This window comes from Vitis vinifera, chromosome 3 (genome assembly GCF_030704535.1).
Source record: "Vitis vinifera cultivar Pinot Noir 40024 chromosome 3, ASM3070453v1".
NCBI classification, from domain to species: Eukaryota; Viridiplantae; Streptophyta; class Magnoliopsida; order Vitales; family Vitaceae; genus Vitis; species Vitis vinifera.
In genome coordinates, this window is record NC_081807.1 from 9,204,408 (window position 1) to 9,219,436 (window position 15,029).

A 15,029-nucleotide genomic window follows, 5' to 3' on the forward strand; every position below is an offset into this window, starting at 1 on the left:
ATAAATTATCTATCAATAAAAAAAGGTCGTGCGAGAGAGAGAGCGCAAAACCAAACAAGAAAAATTTTGGATCCATGCTAAAAAATAAATTATCTATCAATAAAAAAAGGTAGAGAGAGAGAGAGAGAGAGATTCACATGCTCCGTAACACCCCGATGATCTAATGACAGGTACATATAGCGAAATCGTAATATGGCAGAAAATTTCAATTCCTAGCAGTAAAAAATGGTAACAATGAAGCTGATGATTCCTATAAATGTGTTGGCAACAGTTGAAGCTTCAAAACTTACAATCAAATCGGCCCTTCCATTCAGACCGACTCCAGGTACTTTCTCCAACCTGGCAGAACAGGAAGAGACATCCAACGGTGAAATATATCTGTGAGACACTGCCATAAATATGTCATACAAAAATAGTTATAGTCTGTTTCATATTCGTCAGAACTATGATGGGAATTACAAGCAGCAGCAGCAGCACTGGGAAACAACCACCTAACTTACAAAGAATACATTTTAAGAGGCCAGTTCACAAGAATTTACTACCACAACAAAAATAAATTTCAATCAGAAGTATTTACAGTCTTATGAATGCATTACAAATACGGCCAATACAAGTTCCACCTAAATATGCTTTCCCTTATGCGAGATGAGAATGCTTGTCATGTTCACTGAGCTAAAAGAGTCGAGATGCGGGGCTCAGATTATCAGTGGTTTGACTTGAGGTGGAAAACTTGGCATGCTGGCTTGTAAGACCTCTTCATTGAAGTCTGTTCAAACTTCTTTGTTGCAGCTTCATTCTCTTCTAAGCTGGTTTGAACAAAAAACCTTATCCACCAAGATGAACTCCGCAATTTTGCCTTCACAGAAAAATGTTCCACATTGTCATTTGTTTTAAGTCACTGAAGTTTTCTTAGCAGCAATAAAAACTCACAAGCATGCAAACAAAGGCCATCAAAATGAAGAGAAGCTTGCAGAAAATATGAAAGTTGTCATTTACTAAATGCATTCTACCCTTGTTTATGCTTTTATGATTTCCTATTTTCAAGAACTGCCATGATATGTGGGCACAGATGATAGTGATGATGTTGTCTAACACAGGCATGAGGTGCGAAACCCTAAAGATTACCCAAAATCTAGAAATCAGGACAAGTTTGAGAAGCTATGACATTGAGAATATATAGTAATCTCATGTTTAATTTTGATTTCATAGAAAGAAAAACAGTTCAAGCTTAAAATAATAAGAAAAGTCTGAGCATGGGATATGCTTTTAACATGACTGATGGTAAAATACATAACTAGCTGCTATGTCCAACAAATTAAAAAAAAAAATTCTAATTTCATTTGAAGTAACCTTAAACTCGTGTTGGTCATGCCTTGGAAACTTCAATTTAGCCTATGAGATAAAATGAAAGGGAGCAGCTCAATTCCTTAGCCATGTCCATGAGTCCCAAAAACTGTGAATTAGATAGCTCTGACATTAAGACACACCAGTGCCTGACACTGGAACCTGTCCATGTAATATAGCAATTATATTTCCTATTCTTGAGCACATTGTTTTGAGTAAATAAAAGTAGACACTTCTACAAGTCAGCATGCCAATCAGCTACAGGGAAAGTTTTCCACAGATAATAGATCTATAATATGCTCACTGTCTAACAAAACTTGCATAGGTCATTTTCTTTAATCATTTTTCTAAGACCAAATTCTTTTCTCCTTGATTTTTTACTTACGTTTTTTTATTTTCAAAATATTGCCAACCTAATTAGATGGCATTAGGCTAGTTCAGCAGAGCTGTCCTAAGTCTAACTAAAAACATGGGTGAGCTCCCCAGGCATTGCATATAACACGCACTACTCCGAAAAATATTAGGAATACAAACATGAGGGTGATCGGATTTCTCTTGAACCATTTCATAGATCATCATTCTGATGCTAAGTACCCGAGCAAGAGGCCAGATGCTCAGGCCCCTGGAAGGGGTATCATTGTTTGGTTGTTGCCAACCGGAGAATCAAAGGAAGGGGATCAAGCTGAACAGGTTTCAGGATGCTTGAGCTCCATCAACCCATAAAGGCTGTATACTAATCTTTTTTTTTTTTGATAAATAAGCGCAACTTTATATTAAAGGGCAAAATAAGCCAAAAGCATACAGGATGTATACAACCTCAGCCCCACCCCAAAATGCAAGAAAGACAAGCAGCCTCACACGGCCCTTAGGTAGCCGCTAGCCACTCCAAAAAAAGTAAAAGCGAAGAGGACTCCTCTCCCATGTACACTCTAGCCCAACTCCACAAGTTACAAACAAAGTAATTTTTGAGTTTCTGTATGTCTAAAGAACCCCCTCGAAAGGCTAATCTATTTCTCTCCTTCCACACCGTCCAAAAAATACACACCGGTATGGAATTCCAGATTTTTTTCCTCTTTTTCCCCACAAAGGAGCCCCTCCAACTAAGTAACACCTCTATGACCGTCTCTGGGAACACCCAATGAACCCCAAACAAGGCAAGGATGATATCCCAGAGAACCCTAGCCACTGTACAGTGTAAAAGAATGTGATTTACATTTTCCTCTTCACAACCACACAAAAAACAGCAATTAGTAAGCTGCCACCCTCTTCTTTGGAGCCTATCCAACGTAAGGATCTTCCCCCATGTAGCTTCCCAAGCAAAAAAAGCAGCTTTAGTAGGGACCTTGTCCACCCAAATGCATCTAACCGGGAAATCAATGGAGTTAGGAGCAGCCAGCAGATTGTAAGCACTTCTGACTCCAAAAGTACCTTGACCTCCGCCTCTCCAAACCACCGAGTCCTCCTCTTGAGAGATCTTGAAATCCCTCAGCATGTTAAACATAGCTTCTATTAAATCCAGCTCCCAATCATTTGAATCCCTAGTAAATCTGAGGTTCCAACCTCCTTGACCAAGGCTAGAGTCCCAAACCTCACTGATAGTTTCATTTTTGTGCACCGCCAAAGCAAATAATTGAGGGAAACTTCTGGACAGCGCCTCATCACCACACCAGTGATCAGTCCAAAAGTTTACTCTCGTCCCCTTCCCCACCTTAAACCTAATGTTATCCCAACACCAATTTGCCTCCTTCAAGATCTCCTTCCAAACCCCAACCCCAAAGGCTCCGCGGGCTTCATTTGTCCGCCAACCAAGGCCTTCTTGACCATATTTCACCCCAATCACTTTCTTCCAAAGAATATCCTCTTCAAAGGCAAATCTCCAAATCCACTTGCTCAATAAGGCTTTGTTAAGGAGATCAATCTTCCGTATTCCAAGCCCACCATTCACTTTGTGAGTGCACACCACCTCCCATTTGATAAGGTGAACTTTCCTTTCCATCCTCCCCCCTCCCCAAAGAAAATCTCTTTGTAACTTTTCAAGCCTTTTCGCTACTGACTTTGGCATCCGAAAGAGGGACAATTGATAAATTGGAATGCTGGCCAAGGTGCTCTTGATGAGGGTTATTCTCCCACCCTTAGAAATGTATTGTCTTTTCCAAAGGGCTAATCTTCTCCTCATTCTTTCTTCCACCCCATCCCACATAGATATGGCCTTGTGATGGGCTCCAAGGGGCAGCCCCAGATAAACTGAGGGAAGAGCTCCCACTTTGCACCCAAGCTCCACTGCCATTTCCTCAATATCTTCAACCTCCCCAATAGGGATTAGCTCGCTTTTAGCTAGGTTTATTCTTAGACCAGACGCCGCCTCAAACCAAGCCAAAATCCAGCATAAAGAGGTTAGATACTCTTTCTTAGCTTCACAAAAAATAATTGTGTCGTCTGCAAATAGTAGATGAGAAACCTCCATCACCAGCCCTCCTCTCCCCTTAAGGCTGCACCCTGAGACGAACCCTCCCCCAACAGCCCTTCTTATGAGAGCACTTAACACTTCCATACCCATGACAAAAAGATAGGGAGATAGAGGGTCCCCCTGACGCAGCCCCTTGGAACTTGGGAAAAAACCTGCCGGTACCCCATTTACCAAAATAGAAAATTTAGCAGTTGAAATGCACCACCAAATCCACTCCATCCACCGAGTCCCAAATCCCATCTTTTGTAAGACCTTCATAAGGAACTTCCAGTTGATGCTGTCATATGCTTTTTCGATGTCCAATTTGCAGATCAACCCCTTCTCCTTACGCTTGTACCAGAAGTCAACCACCTCATTAGCAATAAGGGCGGCATCCAAGATCTGTCTCCCCCTCACAAAGGCGTTCTGGTCCATTGAAACCACCTTTCCAAGGACCTTCTTCAATCTATTTGCCAACACCTTCGCCACAAGCTTGTACAAACCCCCTAACAAACTAATAGGCCGGAACTCCCCAAGATCCTCTGCTCCCCCTTTCTTAGGGATAAGAACCAAGAAAGTGGTGTTGAGACTCTTTTCAAAGGATTTTTGCACATAGAACTCCTTGAACAAATCCATGATCTCCTCCTTCACAAATTCCCAACAGTTTTGCCAAAAAGCCCCTGTAAACCCGTCTGGTCCAGGAGCTTTGTCCCCATTCATGCCCATCAAAGCAGAATGGATCTCTTCCATAGTGAAGGGCACCTCCAAACCTTCAGCCTCACAAGAATTTAGGCGAGGGAGGTGCAGCCCCTCAATATCCGCTCTCCAACTTGGCTCTTCAGTGAGAAGTTGCTGGAAATTTTGCACAATCCCCTCCCTTACCTCCTGCTCCTCAGCCCTCCACACCCCATTGATTTTGATTCTGTCCAATGAATTATTTCTACGATGGGCATTGGCCATGCGATGGAAGAAACCTGTATTTTTGTCTCCTTCCTTCAACCACAACTCCCTTGACACTTGTCTCCAATGGGTTTCTTCCAGAAGAACCCACTTCTTGAAAGTTTCCTTAGCTTCCTTTTTCATTTCCGTTTCGTTCTCTGACAGGCTCCTTTCACTCTCCACCCTGTCCCAGAACTCAACCTGCTGGAGGGCCAAATTCTTGTTAACTTCAAGTCTGCCAAACACCTCCCTATTCCACTCTTTGATTTTCTGTTTCATCACCTTCAGCTTAGAGGCCAATCTAAAGCTGGCCTTCCCCCTCACCACAGTCCCCTGCCACCATTCCCGAAGGAGGTCCTTAAAGCCATCAACTTTCAGCCACATATTTTCAAACCTAAATGGAGATGGGCCTCGTCTTAACCCTCCACCCTTCAGCATAATAGGGAAATGATCAGATGTGGGCCTCGGCAACCTACATTGAACAATTCCACAAAAATTGTCCAGCCAGCACTGGGTCACAAGGAATCTATCCAATCTTGCCCATGCTTGGTTATTTCTACCCCCACTCCATGAGAACACACCACCTTGCAGCGGAAGATCTAGAAGCTCTAGATCGTCAACTACCTGGGCGAATCTTCTCATTGCACCACTTATCCTTCCCTGACTGCTCCTTTCTCTTTGAGACAGGACGACATTAAAATCGCCCCCAATACACCACGGGTCACTCCATATGCCTCTAATTGCCCCTAACTCTTCCCAAAAAGCCTCCCTGTCCACCCTAGAGAACGGCCCATAAACACCTGTGAAGGTCCAGACAAACCCATCCTCCATATTCCTTAGCCTACAGGAGATAGAGAACTGACCCACTTCCATCTCAATCATTTCCAAGGTTCTTTTATCCCAACAAATCAGCACACCACCCGCAGAGCCATGAGCATCCAGAGCACCCCATTCCAGGAACCTCCCAGTGCCTAGACTCCTAACCACTCCCTCAGCCATAGGTTGGATTTTTGTCTCCTGGAGGCAAAACAAATCCACCCTTTGACTCCTAATCATGGCCTTAATCACCTTCCTCTTGGAGCTGTCATTAGCTCCCCGCACGTTCCAACTTAACAGTCTTAACTTCATTGGATAACCAACATTTGATCCCCTCTTGCTTGCATCCCATTCCTCAGCTTCTTCCCCCTTTCATAATTAATGGAGCATTCTAATCTTTTCAGCTCCCGTTCAAACTTCGATTTGTCCAGAAGAATTTTACTATGGACCTTTTCCCTCCTTTTTCTGATCTTCACCAAAAACTCCAATATATCCTTCTCCAAGCCTTTTGTTGAAAACCCCAGAAATTTGCTAAACCTGGCCAATTCACTATCTTCCCACTCAACCTCTTCCCATCCTTTGTCTCCCTGTGTCTCTGTACGGATCAGACGTAGCTCCTCTCCACCTTCACCATTACTACCATTGCTGGCCTCCATCAACTCCCAATTGGCTACTGCCCCTTGCTCCATAACCTCTACACCGTTGCCACTGCAGCCCTGGGAGTCTCTCTGGGCAACCTCCCAACCAACACCAGAAAAGTCGTAATACCCCAAAGGGGTCCGACTAGAAAAAATAAGGGAGGAAGCAGAAGCAACAGGGACCAACAATCCACCAAGGCTAGATAAATTTCCATACCTCTGAGCTTCTTCCATAAGGGCACCATCAGTATTTGGACTCCCCGCAGGGCTTGGATCCTCCAGCTCCTCCATGCTCTTCAGCCAGAAGGGAGAAATACCTGCATCTGGCCCTTTCATCAACCGTGGGCCAGTCCATCCCAGCATGCAAGCCTTTTTTGACGGGCCTAACTCTTTATACTCCAGCCCAGACTCTACTGGCTGCAAAAATGTCTTGGCCCGTTCCACCTCCTCCCTTTGCATGAGCCCAACATCATGTGGTCCATCCCCCAACAGTCCAGACGACCCACCCCGCGATGGCCCAACCCCGCTAGCATTTGGGTCAGGCCCAGGAGGCCTAAAATTCAACACATTATTCCTAGGGACAACATCGGAGCCCCTTTCGTTCAGCCCACCCAAACGGGCCTCCACCGGACTCCCCGACCCACTAGACTGGCCCCTTGTCCCATCTACCAGCTGCTGCAGAGCCTCGATCCTAGCGACATCCTCCATCTCCATCACGCGCCTCTGTGCGCGTGCACTAGCCTCACCCCCAACCTCGACCACTGCAGCTTTCTTCAACCCTCTCAACCCTGCCGACCCTACCTTCAAAATCGGCCTGACCTCCCACCAAAGGGTTAACACATAGCACAGATCTTCAATCCATACTTCTACCACGTTGGGTAGTTCTTCTCCTTTCGTCTTTACCAGGATCCGCGCCCACTGAAGTTCTTCAAGCCTCTCTGTTTGGGGATCGATTGCTAGAAACCCCCCACACTCCTCACCAATCCTTCTCAGAATGATCTGATCCCAAAGAGAGACCGGGAGGCCCACGATTCTCATCCATGCCTCCCGCCTTCTTTCCCCTTCCAGCATGCACCCCGTCGCAGGCCTCCATTTTTCCAGTCGGACCTGAGTCCCCCTTACCGTAGTGCTTCCGAGACCTAGAACTCTCTTTGCTTCTTCCAATCTTTCAAACTCCAACAAAATCTTGCCCCTCTCCAGCTTTGCAATGCCCAGATTACCCTTCAGTTCCCATTCTTTTGCCAAGAGGGTTCCCCAAACCTTCAGGTCGTCCCCTCTCCCAGATCTAGGGTTCCAAGACCCAACCAAACAATGACCCAGTTTTTCCATATTTCTATTGATCTCCTTCTCTCTAACCGCCACTGTGATTGCTGCATGATCTTTCCTCACCGGCTGTTTTATCACCTCCGCAAAGGTCTTTGTCGTGATAGGCTTCAACAACATCTCCTCAGTCTTCTTGCCCTCATCCCCTTTCGTAACAATACTCAGACGCCTTAGCGCCTCGATCATTGAGGTCCATCCCCCCACTGCTCCTCTCCCTTTGGGGATAAAAATACTAGCATTTTTGTTCTCCAAATCCACCACTCCTAATCTGATGTACCCCCCGCCTCTGTTCTCATCTCTTAACATAGAGTAAACCCTTCCATTTTCCTTCCAGCTTCTTCTCTATTTCCCACCATTCATATCTTTGCAGCAGTGGACTAAACCCTCGAGAAAAATCCCTAGGCTCTCTACTCCCATCCGAACCCACGACGAGGTCCCTCGTTTCCTCTCCACCACCACCAGCTGCGATTTGCCCTTTTTTACTTCCACCTCGAGCTCAAAGGTCTTCGATTCGACACTGAACCTGTTCTTCCTAGGTTTATCCCGGTGCCCCAAGAGATCAGCTCCCTCTATACTTTCACTCCGGCTCGAGTGCCCGCGATCTTCTCCCCCGCTCCCATCCAGCCGTAGGAATCCTCTCTTTTCTTCATCGGTACCCTTCGGTCGCAGAAGCCCTCGCTCTTCGCCTTCGCTCTCCTTCGATCGCAGACCCCCTCGCTCTCCTCCCTCGGATTCAGACACCCTCACTCTAACTATCTCACACTCTCGCTCTCTCTCTCTCTCTCGCTCTCTCTCCTCCATTCTTTTTCAAGGCTGTATACTAATCTTAAATTGCATCAACATTCTCCAATTAGAGAAGTACAATTCATTGAATGACAAGTCCAAACAATCTGAGGGTAATGCATACAGCAGGTAAAGCACAAGATATTGAAGTCAACATTGCAACAATATATGGTGCATTTCACACCAAACCAAGTTAATGAATAATACTGCTCAACTAGTAAAGAACAGGGAGAAACACCTAAAAAAATAGTTACTTACTGGGCGGCCAAATTTGGATAGCTCTGCAACTTTAGCCCTATGCTGACCTGGATAACCTACATAACCAAATGAAAAATCAGCAAAATTTTGAGGAGATGACATTTCTTTATGAGAAAATAAAAAGGGGGAAAATCACATGAGCAACTGATGGAAATAAATTCTGCAGCAATTTATTTGATCATTTTCAGAAGCATTAATTGGGTAGACATTCAAACTGCAGATTCATAGCTCAAAGTGGTTGTAGTTCACTGGTGAGAATTTTGTAGAACATCCCATCAACTGGAAACACAAGAATTCTTCCCCAAGAAATGTGAACACCAGCAAAATAAACTCATAACTAACCCACAACAGTAACACCAGTTGATTGAATTGAATATTTCACTATGACAGACCATAAGCTTAGTTTACTTCCAACAGGAGGAAACGCATACTAACAACTTGACCAAGGCTATTGTCAAAATATTCAGGTCACTAGAGAGAGAAAGAGATGCTGACAATACCAAAAATTAAATTGACCAGGAGACAGAATGGGAAGAACGAATAGAAAGGCATCTGCGGGATTTTCCTGACATTCCAACTGATTAAGATATCAGCTAACACCACCAGTAAACCTTGTGTCAGTTGGTTAAACTGAATTCATCAAACCAGACTTAATGACCAGGTTAATTTCTGGTTGTTGTCAGGTTTTTCTTTTTTCAGCCCCATTGGGACTTGAACCTGGGAACCTCCCATAAACTCACCCCAACCCTTTACCACATGAGATCTGATTTGCTGTCTATACAATTATAACTAACATGAAATTCTTTTCTATATGATGAAAGAACACAAAATGTTTAAGGGGTTTACCAGCAAAAATAACAAGACCTTCAGCAGATACCCTAGCCAGTTCTGGAAGAGTCCTGTTAAGGTATTTTGGAGACAAGTAATCTGATGCATCTGACATAATGACAAGAGAAAACGATTTTGCTCGATAGGGTAAAGGAAATTTGATATCAGCCACACGCACAATGCCTTTGCGCACAAGACTTTTGCAGTTGGCATCAGCATCATCTATGTCATAAGGTTCCACACCCCAGGCTTCGGTATCCTCTTCTTTTAATAATTTAGAGACCACCGAACAAGTGTAAGGCCCCACATGCAGTATCTTATGCATGCTGTCACCATATACTTTCTTTAGAATAGGTAAAGCTCTCTGAACTTCTAATGTGCATGAAACACCACCTGCATATTCAAGTGATCTTTAGATTGGGGAAAGTTACTCCATCTAACAAACTTGCATACCACCAATACTATACAAAAAATCATAACTAGTACAGCTAAAAAATTTCTTGAAAGAAATTTAGGAGAGCATGAAATATCCACATTCAGAAAGTTAAAAATGCACTTTCCTGCCAATCTCAGAGGCAGTTCATACAAATGATTGAACAAGTACGTGTACCAAGAACTCCATGCATGCCTAATTTCCACCTGCCTCATCAGTTACATGTTTCCGCTAGTATAAAACTAAACTAAAAAAAAATCAGATCCTTCATGGACACAATCCAAGCATCTCTGCAAAATCAAATAAATTCAAATGCAAATCATCATTATAAAAATTACAAGAAAAATGGCAATTTATAATCTGATCGAATAGTGTTTCTTTAATTTGATTTCTTATTAGCTGAAGACCCTGTTTAAGTTATTAGATGCCAAAGAGTGCAACATCATTAAGCAGAGAATCTCATAATCAAATGTCAAGAATCTCAGGAGTGGTTCCATGAAGAGATTCTCTCTAACCTGACTTCTTCAGGTACTTCTAGATTGGATGAGTTTAATGTAGGTTGCCCTCTTGCCGACTAGTATTAGCCCTATTCCTCACCCACCACCAAAATGGGCTCTAGGAATTTCACATAAATTCATAGAGGATTCACACCAGGTTGGCTGTTAGTCAGAAAAATAATAATAATAATAAAATCAAAAAATAAATCAACCCCCAATAGATCTTACTTCCATAAAGCCAACTGAAATAGTTGGGATAAGGCTTTGCAGATTTTGGTTCTTACATTTTAAGAAGGGTCAGATGTGCATTATGGAGTTCCACAGGTCCTGTATATAAAACATGTATGCTAACTTATAGAAGTAACAGTCTACTGTCAGCAACTCAATAACTGAAACCATTAAATATGAATTAACAAACAAGACAATCCCACATGCAACAATGTACTTGAAAACCATATTCAATTTGTAAAATAATACTGGAAGCATGAAATTTAGTAGGACATGAAAATATCAAATAAATTTACCTTCAACTTTACTTAAAGCCTCTTTGTCACTGATGGATCCACCTGTCATAAAAAAATAAAGTTCAAAATGCATGGCAAGAAAAGGCAAATAACCCCATATTTTAATCATACAAAATGTTATGAAAAATATTATTGAAACTAGAGAATAACATCTACTATTCACCCAAGATGGCACAAGATAAGGAAAGGATCTACTAGCAAAATGTGGGCCAGATAAGTAGAAAACAGAACTTAATTCTTTCATTCACAATAGACAAGAAATATCAAGTTAAAAACCCGAAATACAGACCTGAACCACTATAAGCATAGACAATAAGAAGGATTGCGCCCTGAAAATTTTCAAAAAACAATTTGGTCAGTGTTTTTCTTATTAAAATTACATCCATTTGTGTAACTGTGTTCAAGACCCAGTGTTTGCTAAAGCCATCCACTTGAAACAGGGAAAACAAAGCTCCAGCCCTATATGCTCATTATTCCTAGAAAGGATAACAGGTGCTCGTTGAATACCACTAGCAGCAATGATGGCAAAGGAGAGAAGTAAAAGGGAGACTAAAATTTTAGATGAGAAGTACCAAAACCACAAGCCCAATAGATAGCAAAGGTGATGAGCGTGATCTGGAATGCAATGAGCCCATGAATGGAATGCCTCCGCCATCAGCAAACCGTCGAGCTGAACCTACTGGCCTCCTTGACATGGTTCTTCAATACCCTCGAGCTAGAAAACCAAGCATTGATTTAAAAAAGAAGTAAAAATACTAAAAAAAAAAAATGTATGGAACCATATATGCTCAGCCAATAGATCAAATTAATAGCCTGAACAATGATTAATATATAGCAAAATTGTGGTACAGAATGTTATAACAATAATAGCAATAATAATATAAATTAATGGGGTGGGGGGGCGGGGGGGGTGGAGGGTGGAAAGAGTGGCATCTAATCTCTCCTACATTGTTCTCAAATAATACCACTAATATATACTCAAGTATAATTAATGCTAAATAAGAGAAATTGCAATTAGCAAGACGAAAAAATGACAATGAATTCAGACAGGAGCATTAAACTGCCAAATAGCCAAGGGAGAGAGCCCAAGATTGGAATTAAAGAACATGAAAGTGACAACAAACAACTATAGTAAGTTATTAATTAATTATGTTAATGGGTTATATTTTATCTTTCAAAATAGACATAAATATGAGTCAAATTCAAGCAAACAAGATAACTAAAGAAAACACACACACACACACACGAAGTTATCCACAAATATATCAAAAGTGAGGTCGTCCAAACAAGCCTAAATCGATAATTTCCGCAAGAAATCCAGAAAACGTCTAAAAGCAATCATTGTAGCCAACAAAAAGACATCAACTCCTTGCTTGGCTGCTAAGCAAATTTTGGGCGAGAAAAGAAAATTCCAAATCCTAGATTTTCATTGTCGAGACCTCAGATGATAAAATCTCCCTTTGCTTAAGCAACCATTCGACTTTGATGCGCAGGTTTACATTTTTTAGAAATCAAACAATATACACTCAAGATTCTCTCCTCTCCTTCGTTTTCTAATCAACCAAGCAACCCTTAACACAAAATGAGGGAGTCACTGTCTCAGACAAGCGAACAACCCAAAACCGAAAACCCCAACCAAATCGCACAGAAAATAACTGTACAGCACCTCGAATTCAAATTCCTGCATAAAGACCTAAATCCCAAACACAACCCTCCGTTCGGACACTAAGAAAAGCTTGGACGTTTAAGAATCCTTAAATCAGCCTAGAAATGAAAACCTCACCTCAAAGTACAGCGGTATGAGTGTCAGGGAAATGAAAATTTCCTATTCCGGGAAACAAATAAGGAAAAATCTAAAATTGGAAGGTCTAATTTGTTCTATGTTGCTGCATTTCCCGGCAACCAAACAGACGATAAGGAAAGGTGAAGTGAGATCTGAGCAGTAGTAGAAGTTTACCTGAGATGAACGATCCAGATCTGTGAGTTCTCACTCCCTTGATTCTCTCATGAGAGAGGAGCAATACGGGATTCGATTCTATTTTATTAATTTTTAATTAATCAATCTAAGCTTCTAGGAGAAGTCCTACGCCTTATTAATTTAACCCTTCAATTTTTTTTTTACCTCATTTTCATTAAAATACCTTTATTATTTTCATGTAAAAATATTTTTTTTTAAAATCTATATATATATTATAAATATTTGAAATAGTACAAAAATACCCTCATTTATTTTCATATAAAAACAACTATTTCCTTTAAAATATATTATAAATACTTAAAATAGTTAAAGACATTTATGTGGAAAATTGGTTACTTTTTAAACAAAAACAATTTATTTTAAAAAAATTCTTCTTTCAAGAAAAGAACAATTTTTATATTTTATATTTTAAATTTATATCACTTTTTCTCATTTATATAAGAGATGAGATTTAAAAATATATAAATATTTAAAAAAATTAATGTATTTAAATTTTTTATTTTCTATGATGAATTAAATAAAAATTCTTCTCTTGTATATATATGTTTTTTTTCTTTTTAACACTTTTCATGATTTAAATGTTTATCATAAAATATTTTTTTAAATAATTACATTTAGAGCACAAAAAATTGTCTATTTATTGAGAAAGGTTTATAATTTATTTTGCATCGTAAAAGAGAAGAAATGGAAAGAGAAATAGTGGGAATAATCTACGTGTTGGTTCTATTAGTAGGTCTCCATTTTTTATAGAAAGTTGAGAAGAGGTTAACAGTAATATTTAAGATATATCAAGGAACAAAGGATCATTCATCTTAACAATTCTCGTAGTAAACCCCTTATTTCATAACTCTCTCCCTTGGATGATCATAAGAATATGTCTCATTAAATCCTTATTAAGAGGAAAAAAAATTAATAGGAAGTATCTTTATGAAGAAAAATTAATGTAATATTCTTTAAATGATTTGATTATCAAGATTGTGTCGTTAAAAGCATTGACATTAAAACTTTGTGGGACAACTTAAACGAAGTTAAAAATAGTGCATTATACTCATACTTATAGCTTCATCATGATGTGAACATGATTATACTTTCTTCAATGCTTCAATTTATAGATCCCTCAATTGCTGCATTTCAATGTTTTATCTTAACTTTTTTAAAGTAGTAAATGATAATGCTTTTGTGAATAAATATGCCAGATTATCATATAATTGGATTTGTTGAACATCAATTTAACCATTCTCTTGAATCTCATGAGCACAGAAGAATTTGAGAAAGATATACTTAGTTTTTGTCATCCTTTATAAATCCTCCTTTAGGTTACGCATTACAAAAAGTATTATATTCATATAACTAGGTCAGATTATCTTTAATGAAGGATAGTCATCATGATTCTCTAACATGTTGGATTATCAACCTTAGTCATATACTCTCATGACTGTGGACTCGCATTTTTCACATGTGTCCCCACTCGATCGGCGAGACTCGCTTTTTATTTGTGAAAAATTAATTTTAGAAAAGTTGGAGTCGCCACCTATTTTATTTTTATTTTAAAGGGAAAATAAAACAAGAAAGAAAAACCCTAAAAAAATGACTCCATAGTTTTGGAAAAAACATGTCTTTGGGAAACCTAAGTCTAGGTCCGGGGATCAGGTTACTTATTGGGAAGGTACCTCTAAGAGGTAACACCCCTTTAAGCCCTACGAAGGTCTCTACTGACTAAGTTGAGGGAGATGTGGCAATTAATTGATTAACTAAGGGTACCTAGGTTGACTAAGGTGATCACAAAAAATAACATGTCAAACAAGATCAAACCACAATAAAGAAGAGTTAGGGTGCGTACCTGAACCACTTCTTAAGCGCTATCATAAAACATCAATGGTTAGTTTAGATAATATATCACCTAATATGCATTTTATCATAGATAATCGCACAATGAAGCTTATATATTAAAGCACCCAAGGATTATATTGAACATGGATATGATCTTCAATAGCATACATCTCTATAGAATTTTTGAAAGTGAGTGAGGGAGAGAGCGTACCTGGGTAGCAAGCTAAACGCCTTTATGGAAAACAAGGTTAGCTAAATAATAGATTCAAAATAATCTCACATATACCACAAAGAGAAAGCACAATATCAAACAAAAAGTGTTGAAGAAAACATCATGGATGTCGGGCCCCCACCAAAGCCCTGATTGATTTTGCATGAGTTGATTCTATGAA

The 15,029-nt window shown here is 40.2% G+C and overlaps 1 protein-coding gene across 4 annotated transcripts; it reads right to left on the reverse strand.

Moving 5' to 3' along the window:
• Positions 1-368: 368 nt before the first annotated feature.
• Positions 369-12,921, reverse strand: LOC100244559 (probable pectin methylesterase CGR2). Of its 4 annotated transcripts, none has more exons than XM_002269328.5 (7): positions 12,787-12,921; positions 11,402-11,544; positions 11,119-11,158; positions 10,830-10,871; positions 9,394-9,768; positions 8,548-8,603; positions 369-856 (listed from the first exon to the last, which is right to left on the reverse strand). In XM_002269328.5, the coding sequence occupies exons 2-7, from the start codon at positions 11,522-11,524 to the stop codon at positions 704-706; spliced, it is 789 nt and encodes a 262-aa protein (XP_002269364.2). In that variant the 5' UTR covers positions 11,525-11,544; positions 12,787-12,921; the 3' UTR covers positions 369-703. The 4 variants fall into 4 exon arrangements, with proteins under 4 accessions (XP_002269364.2, XP_010647997.1, XP_059591949.1 ...); XM_010649695.3 differs by having other exon boundaries at positions 12,613-12,793; XM_059735966.1 differs by lacking the exon at positions 12,787-12,921 and adding an exon at positions 12,496-12,585.
• Between the last annotated feature and the right edge of the window lie 2,108 nt (positions 12,922-15,029).

Coding starts and splice junctions, on each gene's coding strand:
- LOC100244559 (XM_002269328.5), bottom strand. CDS start 11,524: ATGTCAAGGAGGCCAGTAGGTTCAGCTCGACGGTTTGCTGATGGCGGA. Junction 10,872..11,118: donor CTATGCTTATAGTGGTTCAG/GTCTGTATTTCG, acceptor TTTTTATGACAG/GTGGATCCATCAGTGACAAA. Junction 857..8,547: donor TATCCAAATTTGGCCGCCCA/GTAAGTAACTAT, acceptor TTTTCTGTGAAG/GCAAAATTGCGGAGTTCATC.